Here is a 13,526-nt window from a genome sequence, read left to right as displayed (position 1 = left end):
GATAATAAGCGGACAAACCAAACCGCTGTCGCAGGGATTGTTGTTGGCGGAGGGGCTCTGGCTTTTCCTGTCGCAGCGCATGCTGGGGATTGTAGTTTAGCACAAATGGGCTCGTGTTAATGATAATAGGAAATGATTTTTTCGATGTGAGCCTGTTTATACTCAGGTATGCGTTTGTGTTTACGCGCATATTGTAATGAGTTTGACTGGTAATCAGATAAAACAGCGTTTCTCGGCCAAAATCCTGTTTCTGAGCCAGCGTCCGCGTCTGAGCTGCCCGGCAGGGAACCGCCGGAAACCCTTTCCTTATATGGTCAATAACGTAAACGACGCGTCACAGCCGGACACGCAATAGATAAACAAACAAATAAATAAATAAATAGATAGATAGTTCTTGTTTTGCTTAACCTCATTTGAATGTATATTTTATGGTTACGTCATATGTACATTTTCTTGTTAATAAATGCATCCATGTGTTCAAACATAGGGTTACATAGAGCATGTATGACTTAGTCCATGTGGTTGTTATTGTTATAATTCAATAAAAATAAAATAATATAACATAATGTCTTGTTTCTACACAGAGCCTAACGCTGATCCTGGAATATGCTGTCAGTATTTGTTTTCTGAATAACAGTCAAATTCCAAATAAATAATATTAAATTAAAAAAAAAAAAAATTGTAAAGGTTAAAATAATCAATTATTAGGAGAGCACTACTTTCCTCAAAAATATCTCGGATTTTTCATCATTGCCAGAGTTTTAATTGTTTAAATGAGTAAGGTTTACAAGACAGTAGTGCGTCCTGCTATGATGGATGGTTTGGAGACTGTGGCTCTGTCTAAAAGACAGGAGGCTGAGCTGGAGGTGGCGGAGATGAAGATGCTGAGATTTTCGTTGGGGGTCACCAGGCTGGACAAGATTAGAAATGAGCAGATCAGAGGGACGGTGAAGGTGGAGCAGTTTGGAGATAAAGCCAGAGAGGCCAGGTTGAGATGGTTTGGACATGTGTTGAGGAGGAATAGTGGATATATTGGGCAAAGAATGTTGGAGATGGAGCTGCCGGGTAGAAGAAGAGGTCGACCTCAGAGAAGGTTTATGGATGTAGTGAAGGTGGACATGGAGATGGTTGGTGTGAAAGTAGAGGAGGCAGTGGATAGGGCAAGATGGAGGCAGATGATCCGCTGTGGCGACCCCTAAAGGGAGCAGCCGAAAGAAGTAGATTGAAGTACAAACACAAGGTTCGGAGCCTATGGTCAGTTCTGAGGGTCATGGCCACTGCAGTATACTAACACCCGAAAGCGTCAGCTCAGCTTTGTACCTCATGAAGAAGTCCTCAGGCTTTCGAGCTCTTTCATTGACCAGTATGAACAGAAGTCAGATAGGATTCAGCAGGAGTTGTTGCTTCCTGATGAACGCGGGACATAATCACGCAGTCATTAAATCCGATCATCATGTTCTGCTGCCTTATTTCTAAGGCCAACAGGTAAGGATCAACCTCACTGAAGTTAGTATAGGCCTCCGCCGCGGATGGCTTGGATAAACATTCCGGGATTTACGGTGACGGTGAGCATCAAACCGGCTGTTTTAACAACGTGCATCAAAACTACAATCGACGTAGTTTGTTAGAAAGCCAAAACAGTCCAACTGCGAAGCTTCTAACCGTCAAATTTCACGGTTTAAACACGCTTCTCGGGTATACGCCACATTAGCATAAATTAACATAAAGCGCAGCGGAGCGCCCTGATTGGTGGATTTCAGAATTGTTTATTTCTATCGCTTTAAAGCTTTAATAAGAACTTTATCCGAGCAGCCTGTTAAAACTAAAGCGTGTGACACAGTACAGTTCACCACAAAACGCTCTAGGAACGCATTCCCTTACAGATTAGATCAGTTCAGAGGACGTGGCCTCAGCAGCTCATATGAGGTAATGTAAGTTGATGTAGAGACGCCCTATGATGTCCTATGATCCTATTATTTGGACATGTATTTATACATAAACACATAAATATACATATAATCCACAGCCAGTCAGAAGAGTCAAAGCGGTCTGCTGTATGTATGGCTCTACACAGCACCAAAGCTTGTATGCAAACCCTTTTTCGTACCATGTAGCACCATCTACACCCGCAAAGAAGCTTCTTCAAGTGTTCTTTAGTAACGAAATTGGTTCTGCATAGAACCACGGACACTAACAGAGCCCTTTGCACGATTTACGCAATAACGATATGACAATATTCAAACAACACAGTCTGAATCCCTCGGTTCTGGACGTCATCGTGATGCTGTTTAGTGTATTAATGAATGAATGAATTTATTTATTTACATGTGTTTCTCTTTGTGAACGGATCAGTAAATGAATGTCGTGTATTTAACTGAGTAACAAATACTACATGCATTAATAATGATACATGTAATAACTATAGCATAATACATACACTTACGCCGCCTGGTGTTTTGCTGTGAAATTGTATTTACGTTGTGTTTTAGATGTTAGTTTGTGCCATAAAAAGTAAATAACGATAAAATCCGTAGTCTGTATATGAGATTTTACGAATAAAGGTGTTTACGCTGGTGCCCTTGTGGACGAGGTGGCCGAGTGGTTAAGGCGATGGACTGCTAATCCATTGTGCTCTGCACGCGTGGGTTCGAATCCCATCCTCGTCGACTCTTTTCGACCTTTTCGTTCTCGATTCGATCCTCTACACCAAAGAGAAGCACAGCATAATACACAAAACGGGTAAAGGTTCCTGTGCGGACAGCACGATAAAAGACAAAACAAGCTGCTGTATTAATACACGCTCTGCTGCCCGGCGCATTTAATCACGTGTTGCTATAAAGTGATCCGTTCGAACCCGAGCCCTACCCGGAATGACGTCATCCGAGATGTAAGCAGAACAGATGTTTCCACCTTTCTGCAAAAACACGCCACTAATGAAACACGACCTGCTTCAAAAAGCCCACCGTTCCTCTGCCGCTCGTAGGGCGCCGTGGCTTAGTTGGTTAAAGCGCCTGTCTAGTAAACAGGAGATCCTGGGTTCGAATCCCAGCGGTGCCTTTTGCTTCTGGGGTTCAGTACCTACGTCACACATTTAGACCAATATCTTTAGACACGGACGCTCGCAGATTGAGACTCAGCCAGCTGTTCTGCGCCTGATTTTGTAAAGACAGTGGTTCTTTTTACAACCATAAGTTCCATCTAGAATCACTCCGTGCTTAAATGTTCCCTTGCATGGTGAAGTGGTCGTTCAGACTGGTGGGAAACATTCCATACAGCACCACAAAAGGTGTCTGGTGCCATATGCAATCATTTTCATAAAGGGTCTATATAGGATCGTACACAGAACAATGTGTGTGTGTGTGTGTGTGGTCACTAATTAATTAATTTGTGAATTTGCTCCAGCTAATTAGCATCCTCAGGAGCTGACTGGCTGGACCAGCTGTGCAATCTGTTGCACAAAACAGGTCCAAAACTGAATATTTCCACACTAAACAGTGTTAAAATACCTCAGTACGGCTGCTCTGAGATGTTTGGCATTCATGGGAACCGGCCTGTGACCGGAAGGTTGCAGGTTTGATCCCCACCACTCCGGGCAAGTGCGCTCACTGCCCCCTAGTGTATGTGGTGTTTCACTGTACTGGTGGGTTAAACGTGGGGGTGAAATTATACCATTGTGGGACTAACAAGGGTGAATAATCTTAATTTCTGAGAAACTTAGTCAGTAGAAAAGACTAAAGGCAGAACCGAGCGTGCACTTAAGATCTCATGGACGTCATGGTTCTGGAGCAGGCACAGTAACAGCCGTGGCTCTGAATCGAGTGCAGGCTGATAGTGTGGGCAGTGGGCCCTTTTCACAAAGAGTCCCGATTACTTCCAGTTTAAGCGTTAGCAGGCTGAAACAAACTCCCGCTCCATACAACTACTGAAGTAATGACACAATGCTGTAGTAGTGAACTACAACACTCGAACACTGAGCTACAACAGACATATGAGTGTTACTTCTTTAATCCCACAAACGGGGAAATTCCACCTCCACATTTAACCCATCCATGAAGTGAAACACCACATACACACTAGTGAATACACACACTCTAGGGGGCAGTGGGCAGCCCTATCCACAGCACCCGGGGAGCAATTGGGGGTTAGGTGTCTTGCTGAAGGACACCTCAGTCATGGACTGCCGGCTCTGGGGATCAAACCGGCAACCTTCCGGTCATGTCTAGTGTGTGTTGTATGTGTAGTATGTCTAGTGTGTGTAGTATGTCTAGTGTGTGTAGTGTGTCTAGTGTGTGTAGTGTGTCTGGTGTGTGTAGTGTGTGTAGTATGTCTGGTGTGTGTAGTGTGTCTGGTGTGTGTAGTATGTCTAGTGTGTGTAGTATGTCTAATGTGTGTAGTGTGTGTAGTGTGTCTAGTGTGTGTAGTGTGTCTAGTGTGTGTAGTATGTCTAATGTGTGTAGTGTGTCTAGTGTGTGTAGTGTGTCTAGTGTGTGTCGTATGTCTAATGTGTGTAGTATGTCTAATGTGTGTAGTATGTCTAGTGTGTGTAGTATGTCTAATGTGTGTAGTATGTCTAGTGTGTGTAGTGTGTGTAGTATGTCTAGTGTGTGTAGTATGTCTAATGTGTGTAGTATGTCTAGTGTGTGTAGTGTGTCTAGTGTGTGTAGTATGTCTAGTGTGTGTAGTGTGTAGTATGTGTAGTATGTCTGGTGTGTGTAGTGTGTCTAGTGTGTGTAGTATGTCTAGTGTGTGTAGTATGTCTAGCGTGTGTTGTATGTCTGGTGTGTGTAGTGTGTCTAGTGTGTGTAGTGTCTAGTGTGTGTAGTATGTCTAGTGTGTGTAGTGTGTCTAGTGTGTGTAGTATGTCTGGTGTGTGTAGTATGTCTGGTGTGTGTAGTGTGTCTAGTGTGTGTAGTATGTCTAGCGTGTGTAGTGTGTGTAGTGTGTGTAGTATGTCTAGTGTGTGTAGTATGTCTGGTGTGTGTAGTGTGTCTAGTGTGTGTAGTATGTCTGGTGTGTGTAGTATGTCTAATGTGTGTAGTGTGTGTAGTGTGTGTAGTATGTCTAATGTGTGTAGTGTGTGTAGTGTGTCTAGTGTGTGTAGTATGTCTAGTGTGTGTAGTATGTCTGGTGTGTGTAGTATGTCTGGTGTGTGTAGTGTGTCTGGTGTGTGTAGTATGTCTAATGTGTGTAGTATGTCTAGTGTGTGTAGTGTGTCTAGTGTGTGTAGTATGTCTAGTGTGTGTAGTGTGTCTAGTGTGTGTAGTATGTCTGGTGTGTGTAGTATGTCTGGTGTGTGTAGTATGTCTAATGTGTGTAGTATGTCTAGTGTGTGTAGTGTGTCTAGTGTGTGTAGTGTGTCTAGTGTGTGTAGTATGTCTGGTGTGTGTAGTATGTCTGGTGTGTGTAGTATGTCTAATGTGTGTAGTGTGTCTAGTGTGTGTAGTATGTCTAATGTGTGTAGTGTGTCTAGTGTGTGTAGTGTGTCTAGTGTGTGTAGTGTGTGTAGTATGTCTGGTGTGTGTAGTGTGTCTAGTGTGTGTAGTATGTCTAGTGTGTGTAGTGTGTCTAGTGTGTGTAGTGTGTCTAGTGTGTGTAGTATGTCTGGTGTGTGTAGTATGTCTGGTGTGTGTAGTATGTCTAATGTGTGTAGTGTGTCTAGTGTGTGTAGTGTGTCTAATGTGTGTAGTGTGTCTAGTGTGTGTAGTGTGTCTAGTGTGTGTAGTGTGTGTAGTATGTCTGGTGTGTGTAGTGTGTCTAGTGTGTGTAGCAGGCATTTAGTAAAATGCATTGTTCATTAAAAACGTCTCAGGTGTTTCCTTTAATATGAGTCACACCGATGACGGTCAGTAACACCAGTGACTCCTGTGGAGAGACAGAAAAGTGGACGCTTCTGTAGAACGACCCAAAGAGCTAAGAGGACACTGAGGTCTGGACCTCGGCACCTTCAGAAGGGTTTTATTCTTTTTCGCTCTTCTTGTTCGTCAGATTGAACGGCGTAGTCTACAGGGGTGCAGCCACAGTGTCACAGGCCTACCCAAATGGGGACGCTGTATTATGGCCAATCGAAATCTGACATGCTCCGCTTCCTTTTCTTCAACCCTACAATAACTGCGTAGGAGCTGCTGCTGTCCGCAATTACTTCAGCGGTTCATGATGTTCGTAACTGGCATCGGGACGTCGAGGTCCTCTGAGGTTTCTGAAGGACTTTAATAAATTCAGTGTGGAAAAAGCCCTGAAACTACGCAAAGAGCTATGACCGATCCTTAACTGACCTGACCATAGACTTAACTGCCGCTGGACGCTATGCTGCCCTGAACGCCAGAGTAACTTTGACTTCTTGATGTTCTTCATGTTCAGGTATGCAGCACACATGCTATAGGCTAACATATAACATTGCAAGTGAAAATGTAGCCAGCTGAGAGTTTTGGAGCACAACTAACATCACAACTAACATCAGACTGTAAAATGCAAACCCTGTGTTTAATGTTTAGTTCAAACTGCTCATAACGTTGCTGGCTGAATCAGCAGCTTCAGTCTCGCTCCAGCAGCTGCTCAGTTTAGGCTACAGGCTCCACAGTCGGCACAGATTAGAAACGGTAGATGTAAAGTCAGAGATGAAGGCTCATCTGCTGCTGTTGGTCATCCTCTAGTCCTTCATCAGTGGTCACAGGACGCTGCCCACAGGACGCTGCCCACAGGACGCTGCCGTCTGGATATTTTTGGTTGGTGGACTATTCTCAGTCCAGCAGCGACACTGAGGTGTTTAAAACCTCCAGCAGCACTGCTGTGTCTGATCCACTCGTACCAGCGCAACACACACTAACACACCACCACCCTGTCAGTGTTACTGCAGTGCTGAGAATGACCCACCACCCAAACAGTACCTGCTCTGTGAGGGTCCATGGGGGTCCTGACCACTGAAGGACAGGGTAACAGAGTATCAAAGAAACAGATGGACTACAGTCTGTAACTGTAGAACTACAGAGTGCAGCTATACGGTCAGTGGAGCTGATAAAGTGGACAGTGAGCGTAGAAACATGTGGGTGGTCAGTGTTTTCAGACGCTCTGATCTCGTGTCATGGCTTCATAATAAGAGCAGCGAGCTGCTGTGTTATTATAAGCTTTCCTTGGTGGTCAAAAGTGTTTGGCAGCGGTGGGATTCGAACCCACGCCTCCAGAGAGACTGGAGCCTAAATCCAGCGCCTTAGACCGCTCGGCCACGCTACCTTAACGTGCAGCGGCGCGAGGAGGGAATATCAATGACGTCAAATCACAGCTCGAACGCGCTGACGCCGCTTTAATGAAGATTTAAATCTTTTATTCCTCTTAATTACGACGTGATCAGTTAGCGAGAGAGAGAGAGACGAGAAATACGTCAAACGCGAGTTTCTCGCCGGTTTTTCACAAAAATATGGTTCTTCAAAGGTTAGTAAAGGGGACGGTTCTATTTAGAACCACGTGTTATAGCTCTATAGAACCATTTCATGCTTAAACGGGTCTTCGGTGAAGCGGGTCTCCAGACTGATGGAGAATGTGTTGCATATGGTTCTAGATAGCACCAAAAAGGGTTCTTCTGTTGATACAAGCTTTACACAGTAGCAGAACCCTTTTTGGTGCTATCTAGAACCATATGCAACACATTCTCCATCAGTCTGAAGAGCCATTTTACCACGTGAAGAGCCATTTAAGGATGAAGTGTTTCTATTTGACTGAAGAACCCTCGAAGAACCACCTTCTTTTAAGACTGAAACGTTGCTGGGGTTTAAAGGGGAATTCCACCCATTTAAAAAAATTTCCCCATTTACAGTGGTGGTGATGGGAACCAGACGTCGTCATGACTACAACACAGATATAAACACTTTATTAACCATCCAGAACCACCAGAGAACCTACACGAGTCTTCTGAGCTTATATGGAATGTTGATGATGGAAAACAGTGGAAAATCTGGAATAATGAGTTTTCTTTGGGGACTATTTTGCCGCACAGCGCCCTGCATGTCTCCCTCCACCATGAATGGAGTTGAAGTTCTCTAAACTCTCATAAAACAGCGTCTCAGTCACCAGGCAGTGAATTCAGAACCAGTTCATGTAGGAACTTTCTGTAGGAGCTTTTAGAGGGACGTCTGGTTCCCATCACCACCACTGTGAACGGTTCTGACTCGGTAAGCTAATCTAGAACAGAGCATTTCACACCAAACCGCTCTGAATGAACTTTGTTTACACCTCAAACACTGAATTATGTGGAAATTTTGAAAATAATTCTCCACACTTTGGCTCTTTTATTTCCATCAATGCCTAGAAAATCAGTGTGTGTGTGTGTGTGTGTGTGTGTGTGTGTGTGTGTGGGCAGGTTTCATTAACCGGGTTAAATGTGCAGTTATTGTTTCATAAAATAAGCTTTAAAGCTATTTAACGTTTTTATCAGCCACAACTGTATAAATAGACATAAAACAGAGATTTAAATAATGTTCAGTTTTTTTTATTTTGACAGCGTTCTTACAAAACATTAATGCTCATTAATGTAACAAGATTTATTTCTTAGCAATTCTGGACTGTTTATCTTGGTCCATGCATCGTGAAATGTTCGCACAATGTAAAAAGCAGCTGGGCTTTTCAAATTATGTGAAAAAAACAATAATAATGAAAATAAAAAAAAAACTCAGAAGAGATGATATGCAATGATAGCGATGGCATTCTTAACTTAAAGCCCCAAGAAACTTTTATTTCACATTGGCTGTTTTTCTTTTGGGCCACAAAATACATGTAGAAAGAGTGTGAATAATGTTCCAGTGACCAGTAAATGACCGATGTATTTAGCCTAAATTCCCCTGCTCAATGTATTGTGGGTGGTCCTAATCTTGGGTAGCACCTTTGTAAACTTTAACCTCGCCATTCATGGGCTGATGTGGTCACTTCCACCCCCACAGCTTTAAAAGAGCTACAGCGTCTCTCTGTTTGAGTGAGAGGACACTAACAACCAAGCGAAAGCTAACCTATAGCAGGCCTAAAGAAGCCATGAAGCTTGCTCATCTGTCTGTTGTCCATGTGTTTATCCGTTCGTCCAACTGGTCATGCCAGTGTTTCGTAACCCCTGTCCGAGCGTTGGACATAAGGATGTCAATCAAGCATGCTCATTAGAATATTAGGCCACACCCAGACACTTCTCAGAGAGGCCTGACTAGCCGTTTTGAAGCAGCATTTTGCGAAGTTTATGTCTTATTTTTGTTTTTATTTCACACTTTGCAGTATGTTTAAAATAACATTCAACTTTAGTATCATAAAAAAAATCTATAATATTTCACGCTGTCTTTCCTGGGACTTTAAGTGCGCAAATTATTCTTTAAAATAAGCGAATAATGCTAATGAATGTTTTCACCATTGACGGATGCATCAAGCATACTGCACTAAAAAGATGCTTAAGCACTTTATTTAAGCAACAATAATATTTTCTAATATTCTGCATGGCTTCTTTTAAACGTCGACACATGCAGTTTGTTGGTAGAGTGACTGGCGCAATGCTAGAGTGCTACTGAGGATCATCGGCTGGATTAGCGTAAAGGTATGGGTCGTAAAGATCTCTGCGATAGTCGTAGGGGTCGTGGAAGAGGGTGCTCTTGTCTTCTGGTGCTGGACTGTCACCGTCTTCTTCGTGCTCCTTCTCCACCTTTTGAACGACAGGGGCTTTTGTGGGCTGCGCTAACACAGGGCTTCTAACTTTCACAGGTCGGGGCGGGTTGTCAATCAGGCAATCCGGATCCCAATAGGGATCACAGTCATACTCCATCCCTTTGACGATTATTGGAGGTGGAGGCTGGTGGGCAATGGGTTTTTTAGCCGGCGGGGGGACGGGGGTGTCCGGCTTGACTGGGGCAGAAGGGGCCTCTTTAGCCGCAGTTAACTTACATGCTGGGTGGTAGCGTGGATCACAGAGAACAGGGACCGCCCCAGTGGGCAGGTACACTATTTGCGGCTTGCAGAGGGGGTCTTTGGGGTTGCACAGGTAGGTAACGTCAACCTGAGAGTGAGGCAGCAGGGCAGGAGCTGGAGGAGGAATGGTGGGGGGTGGGGGGGGCTTGGTGGTCGGAGGCGGAGGAGTGCTTTTGGGAAGCCGAAGGCCAAGAGTGTTCTGGTATTTGGAGGCTTCCGGGCCGTAGGTGTTCTCTAGGTGGCGCATTTGCTGGTAAAGCATCCTGATCTTGTCAACCTCGTACAGCTGTTTGGAGGAAAACAAGGCTTTCAGTGAAAAGTAGGTGGGAAAAATGGCAATTCAACCACATGAAGTTTGGAATGTTTGAACTACAATCAATTACAATAATATTCAATAAAGAAGGTGATCGATATTTGGCTAAAGTAAAATTCTTGGCCTTTTTTTTCAAACAAAAAATTGGACCCTCACAGAGCAAGTACTGTTTGGGTGGTGGGTCATTCTCAGCACTGCAGTAATGCTGACGTGGTGGTGGTGTGTTAGTGTGTGTTGTGCTGGTCTGAGTGGATCAGACGCAGCAGTGCTGCTGGAGTTTTTAAACACCTCAGTGTTGCTGCTGGACTGAGAATCGTCCACCAACCAAAAATATCCAGCCAACAGCGTCCTGTGGGCAGCGTCCTGTGACCACTGATGAAGGACCAGAGGATGACCAACACAAACTGTGCAGCAGCAGATGAGCTGTCGTCTCTGACGTTACATCTACAAGGTGGACCGACAAGGTAGGAGTGTCTAATAGAGTGGACAGTGAGTGGACACAGTGTTTAAAAACTCCAGCAGCGCTGCTGTGTCTGATCCACTCGCACCAGTGCAGCACACTCTAATACACCACCACCACGTCAGTGTTACTGCAGTGCTGAGAATGACCCACCACCCAAACAGTACCTGCTCTGTGAGGGTCCATGGGGGTCCTGACCACTGAAGAACAGGGTAACAGAGTATCAGAGAAACAGATGGACTACAGTCTGTAACTGTAGAACTACAGAGTGCAGCTATACAGTAAGTGGAGCTGATAAAGTGGACAGTGAGCGTAGAAACGAGGAGGTAGTCAGAATGTCCTGCCTGACCGGTGTAGATGTTAGTAAATCTGCAAACTCGTCTGCTCACCCCCTCCGTGTGTCCGATGCTGCTGTAGTAACGGTAGTAGGACTGGAAGTTGGGGTCTTTGTGGTACCATTTGGGGTCTCCTGCGCGTCGGGGCCGTGAGTGGGCGAGGAAGCTGTGGGCTCGGGCAGCGTCGATGCTCACTGCGGTCACAGACTGACCGGACGCTGAGACACAAGATTTACATGCGTAGCACACAATGTCACGTGAAAAAGATCCAGATGTTTTTTTTGCGTGAATTGTGGTGATGATTTATAAGAACATTCAAAGTTCATGCACACTGTTGTGTGCAAAAGTTTGTGCGCCCTGATCAAAATACATTGTTTTTAGGTTTTGTTGATTTTCAAACTAAAAGATAAGTTAATATAATCAAATAAATGGATATTGTGCACTACAGCTGCACATGGCACATTTAAGAGAGTGTAAATATATATATATACGTGTGTGTACATATATGTAGCGTCACTGCTGTCCACAAAAAAACAATTTTTGTCCATTTTTGTGTGTGTGTGTGTGTATGTATGTATGTGTGTGTGTGTGTGTGTGTGAGTGTGTGTATTTGTGTATGTGTATATGTATATTTGTATGTGTGTGTGTGTGAGAGTGTATGTGTGTAGATGTGTATTTGTGTGTGTATGTGTGTGTGTGTGTGTGTGTATGTATGTATGTGTGTGTGTGTGTGAGAGAGTGTGTGTATGTATGTGTATGTGTGTGTGTGTGTGTGAGTGTGTGTATTTGTGTATGTGTATATGTATATTTGTATGTGTGTGTGTGAGAGTGTATGTGTGTAGATGTGTATTTGTGTGTGTGTGTGTGTATGTGTGCGTATGTGTGTGTGTGTGTAAGAAATCCTCTCATTACCTTTATCAGTGAGCTTTGTGAGAGATGTGGCCTGTAGAAGAGCTGAATCAGGAAAAATATGATTAAAACCACACAGCTGGAGTTCACTGGCAGATACAGGTCATATAAGTACAAACTTACTCGGCAGTATCAAGATACAGGACAGGGTCCCGACGATGGGCGTCGAGGGGCTCATCTCCGACACCTTTAAACATAAGAATGTAAAACACTCCCAGTAAAATTAGGACAAGCTTTAGTACTTTTATCTAATTAAACCCAGATCAGTGTAAAGGCCTGTGTTCTGCGTTCGCTGCGTAGCTAATATGACAGTGTGATGTGTTGCTGGACATCCATATTCTGTAATAGCGGTTACCCAGTGTATGATACTACCTCCCTGGCTGTGGTGTTCCTCTGCTATTGATCAAAACTCAATCACTCTGAATATGAATAAATCCCCAAGTTAAACAAGGCGGCCTACCTGTGCTGGCGCTCCTGTGTCAGTGCCCAGGTATGAGCGGTAAGAACGGGAATCTGGACTAAATATCCAACACAAAACCAATAATTATGCTAATTACACTGCTATTCTTACTGGCTGTGGAGGCTGTGTTGCTCCTCCCATCCTACCAGCCCCTCCTCCTGCCAGAAGCCCCAGCTGGGTCTCCCCTCAGCTTTGGCCTCACCAAAATCCGCATGCTGTCTGGCTCGGAAGGTTCAAAATAATGAAAGTCTGAGTTCAAACAGAGCTGAACTGCTTGTAAAAAGCGAGTTTGTAGCCCCCCACAGTGAACAGACGCGACGTGGACGAGCAAGGCATTAAATCAAGGCCCAAAAGACCCAAAAAATGAGCTTGCATTTGAATTTTGAACCATTTATTATCATTATTAATCATGTTCGACAGGCCTGTACGCTGTCCTCTTCACTGAGGATGCAGTTTAATAGTGCATTTTTCTGGTTTTCACCGCTGAAGCTTGTGCTGTAAATCATCTCATAAAAGCAAATATTGGGTGGACGCAGCTTCACCCTGCCTGCTGTCCACTTTGACGGATAGTTCAGATGTGTGTAAGCAGGTATGGGGGCTGGAGAATAGCCCCTGTGTTTAAAGGATAAAGTGGTCGAGGCGCAAAATTAAACCCTTCGGCCTGGAGAAACAGCTGTACTTTCTTGCGTAAACATCTGCCTTTGTACAGCCGCAGCAGTAGCTTACGACGTCTGAGGTCTTGTCTGTGTAAGGAGGCTTAAAATTAGAGCTACGGCATTAATAACAGACTGATCAGGAATATATTAAGTATGAAAGTCATGCACAGTTTAATTAAGCCTGTGTAATAAAAGCATTAGTGTGCACGGTTCAACTGACAGAGAACCACGTCAGCACTGAAATAAAGGTTCTACGCAGGTGCATTTCTTTTATGTATGAAGGTAGAACCAGTGTGCATGTGCCCTGGAAAGTGCATCCGTGGCTTTAAGGTCTAATTATGAACCGTAAACAAGCTTTTCCAGGTGAAAAGCACGTCTGTATCTCATTGTTCAATTCCAGAAGAACCTACTACTATCCACTCCTACAAATGATGGTTCTTCAAGGGTTCTTTAGTACAGAAAATGG

The 13,526-nt window shown here is 44.2% G+C and overlaps 1 protein-coding gene and 4 non-coding genes across 5 annotated transcripts; 2 read left to right on the top strand and 3 right to left on the bottom strand.

Annotated features, from left to right (window-relative positions):
- Positions 1 to 1,375: 1,375 nt before the first annotated feature.
- Positions 1,376 to 1,508, bottom strand: LOC119266072. Its single transcript, XR_005131846.1, has one exon. It is a non-coding gene; the product is annotated as a U8 small nucleolar RNA (small nucleolar RNA).
- Positions 1,509 to 2,584: 1,076 nt separating this feature from the next.
- trnas-gcu lies at positions 2,585 to 2,666 on the top strand. The gene has a single exon. It is a non-coding gene; the product is annotated as a tRNA-Ser (tRNA).
- Positions 2,667 to 2,983: 317 nt separating this feature from the next.
- Positions 2,984 to 3,057, top strand: trnat-agu. Its single transcript has one exon. It is a non-coding gene; the product is annotated as a tRNA-Thr (tRNA).
- A 4,088-nt stretch (positions 3,058 to 7,145) lies between these two features.
- On the bottom strand, positions 7,146 to 7,227 carry trnal-uag. Its single transcript has one exon. It is a non-coding gene; the product is annotated as a tRNA-Leu (tRNA).
- Positions 7,228 to 9,513: 2,286 nt separating this feature from the next.
- and3 (actinodin3) lies at positions 9,514 to 12,618 on the bottom strand. The gene is made up of 5 exons (XM_037547422.1): positions 12,551 to 12,618; positions 12,405 to 12,462; positions 12,068 to 12,131; positions 11,090 to 11,310; positions 9,514 to 10,213 (listed from the first exon to the last, which is right to left on the bottom strand). The coding sequence occupies exons 1-5, from the start codon at positions 12,616 to 12,618 to the stop codon at positions 9,527 to 9,529; spliced, it is 1,098 nt and encodes a 365-aa protein (XP_037403319.1). The 3' UTR covers positions 9,514 to 9,526.
- Between the last annotated feature and the right edge of the window lie 908 nt (positions 12,619 to 13,526).

The sequence above is a fragment of the Pygocentrus nattereri genome, chromosome 18 (genome assembly GCF_015220715.1).
Source record: "Pygocentrus nattereri isolate fPygNat1 chromosome 18, fPygNat1.pri, whole genome shotgun sequence".
Classification (NCBI taxonomy): domain Eukaryota; kingdom Metazoa; phylum Chordata; class Actinopteri; order Characiformes; family Serrasalmidae; genus Pygocentrus; species Pygocentrus nattereri.
Note: the sequence above shows the minus strand (reverse complement) of the source record. Positions and strands in the feature narration are given on the sequence as shown.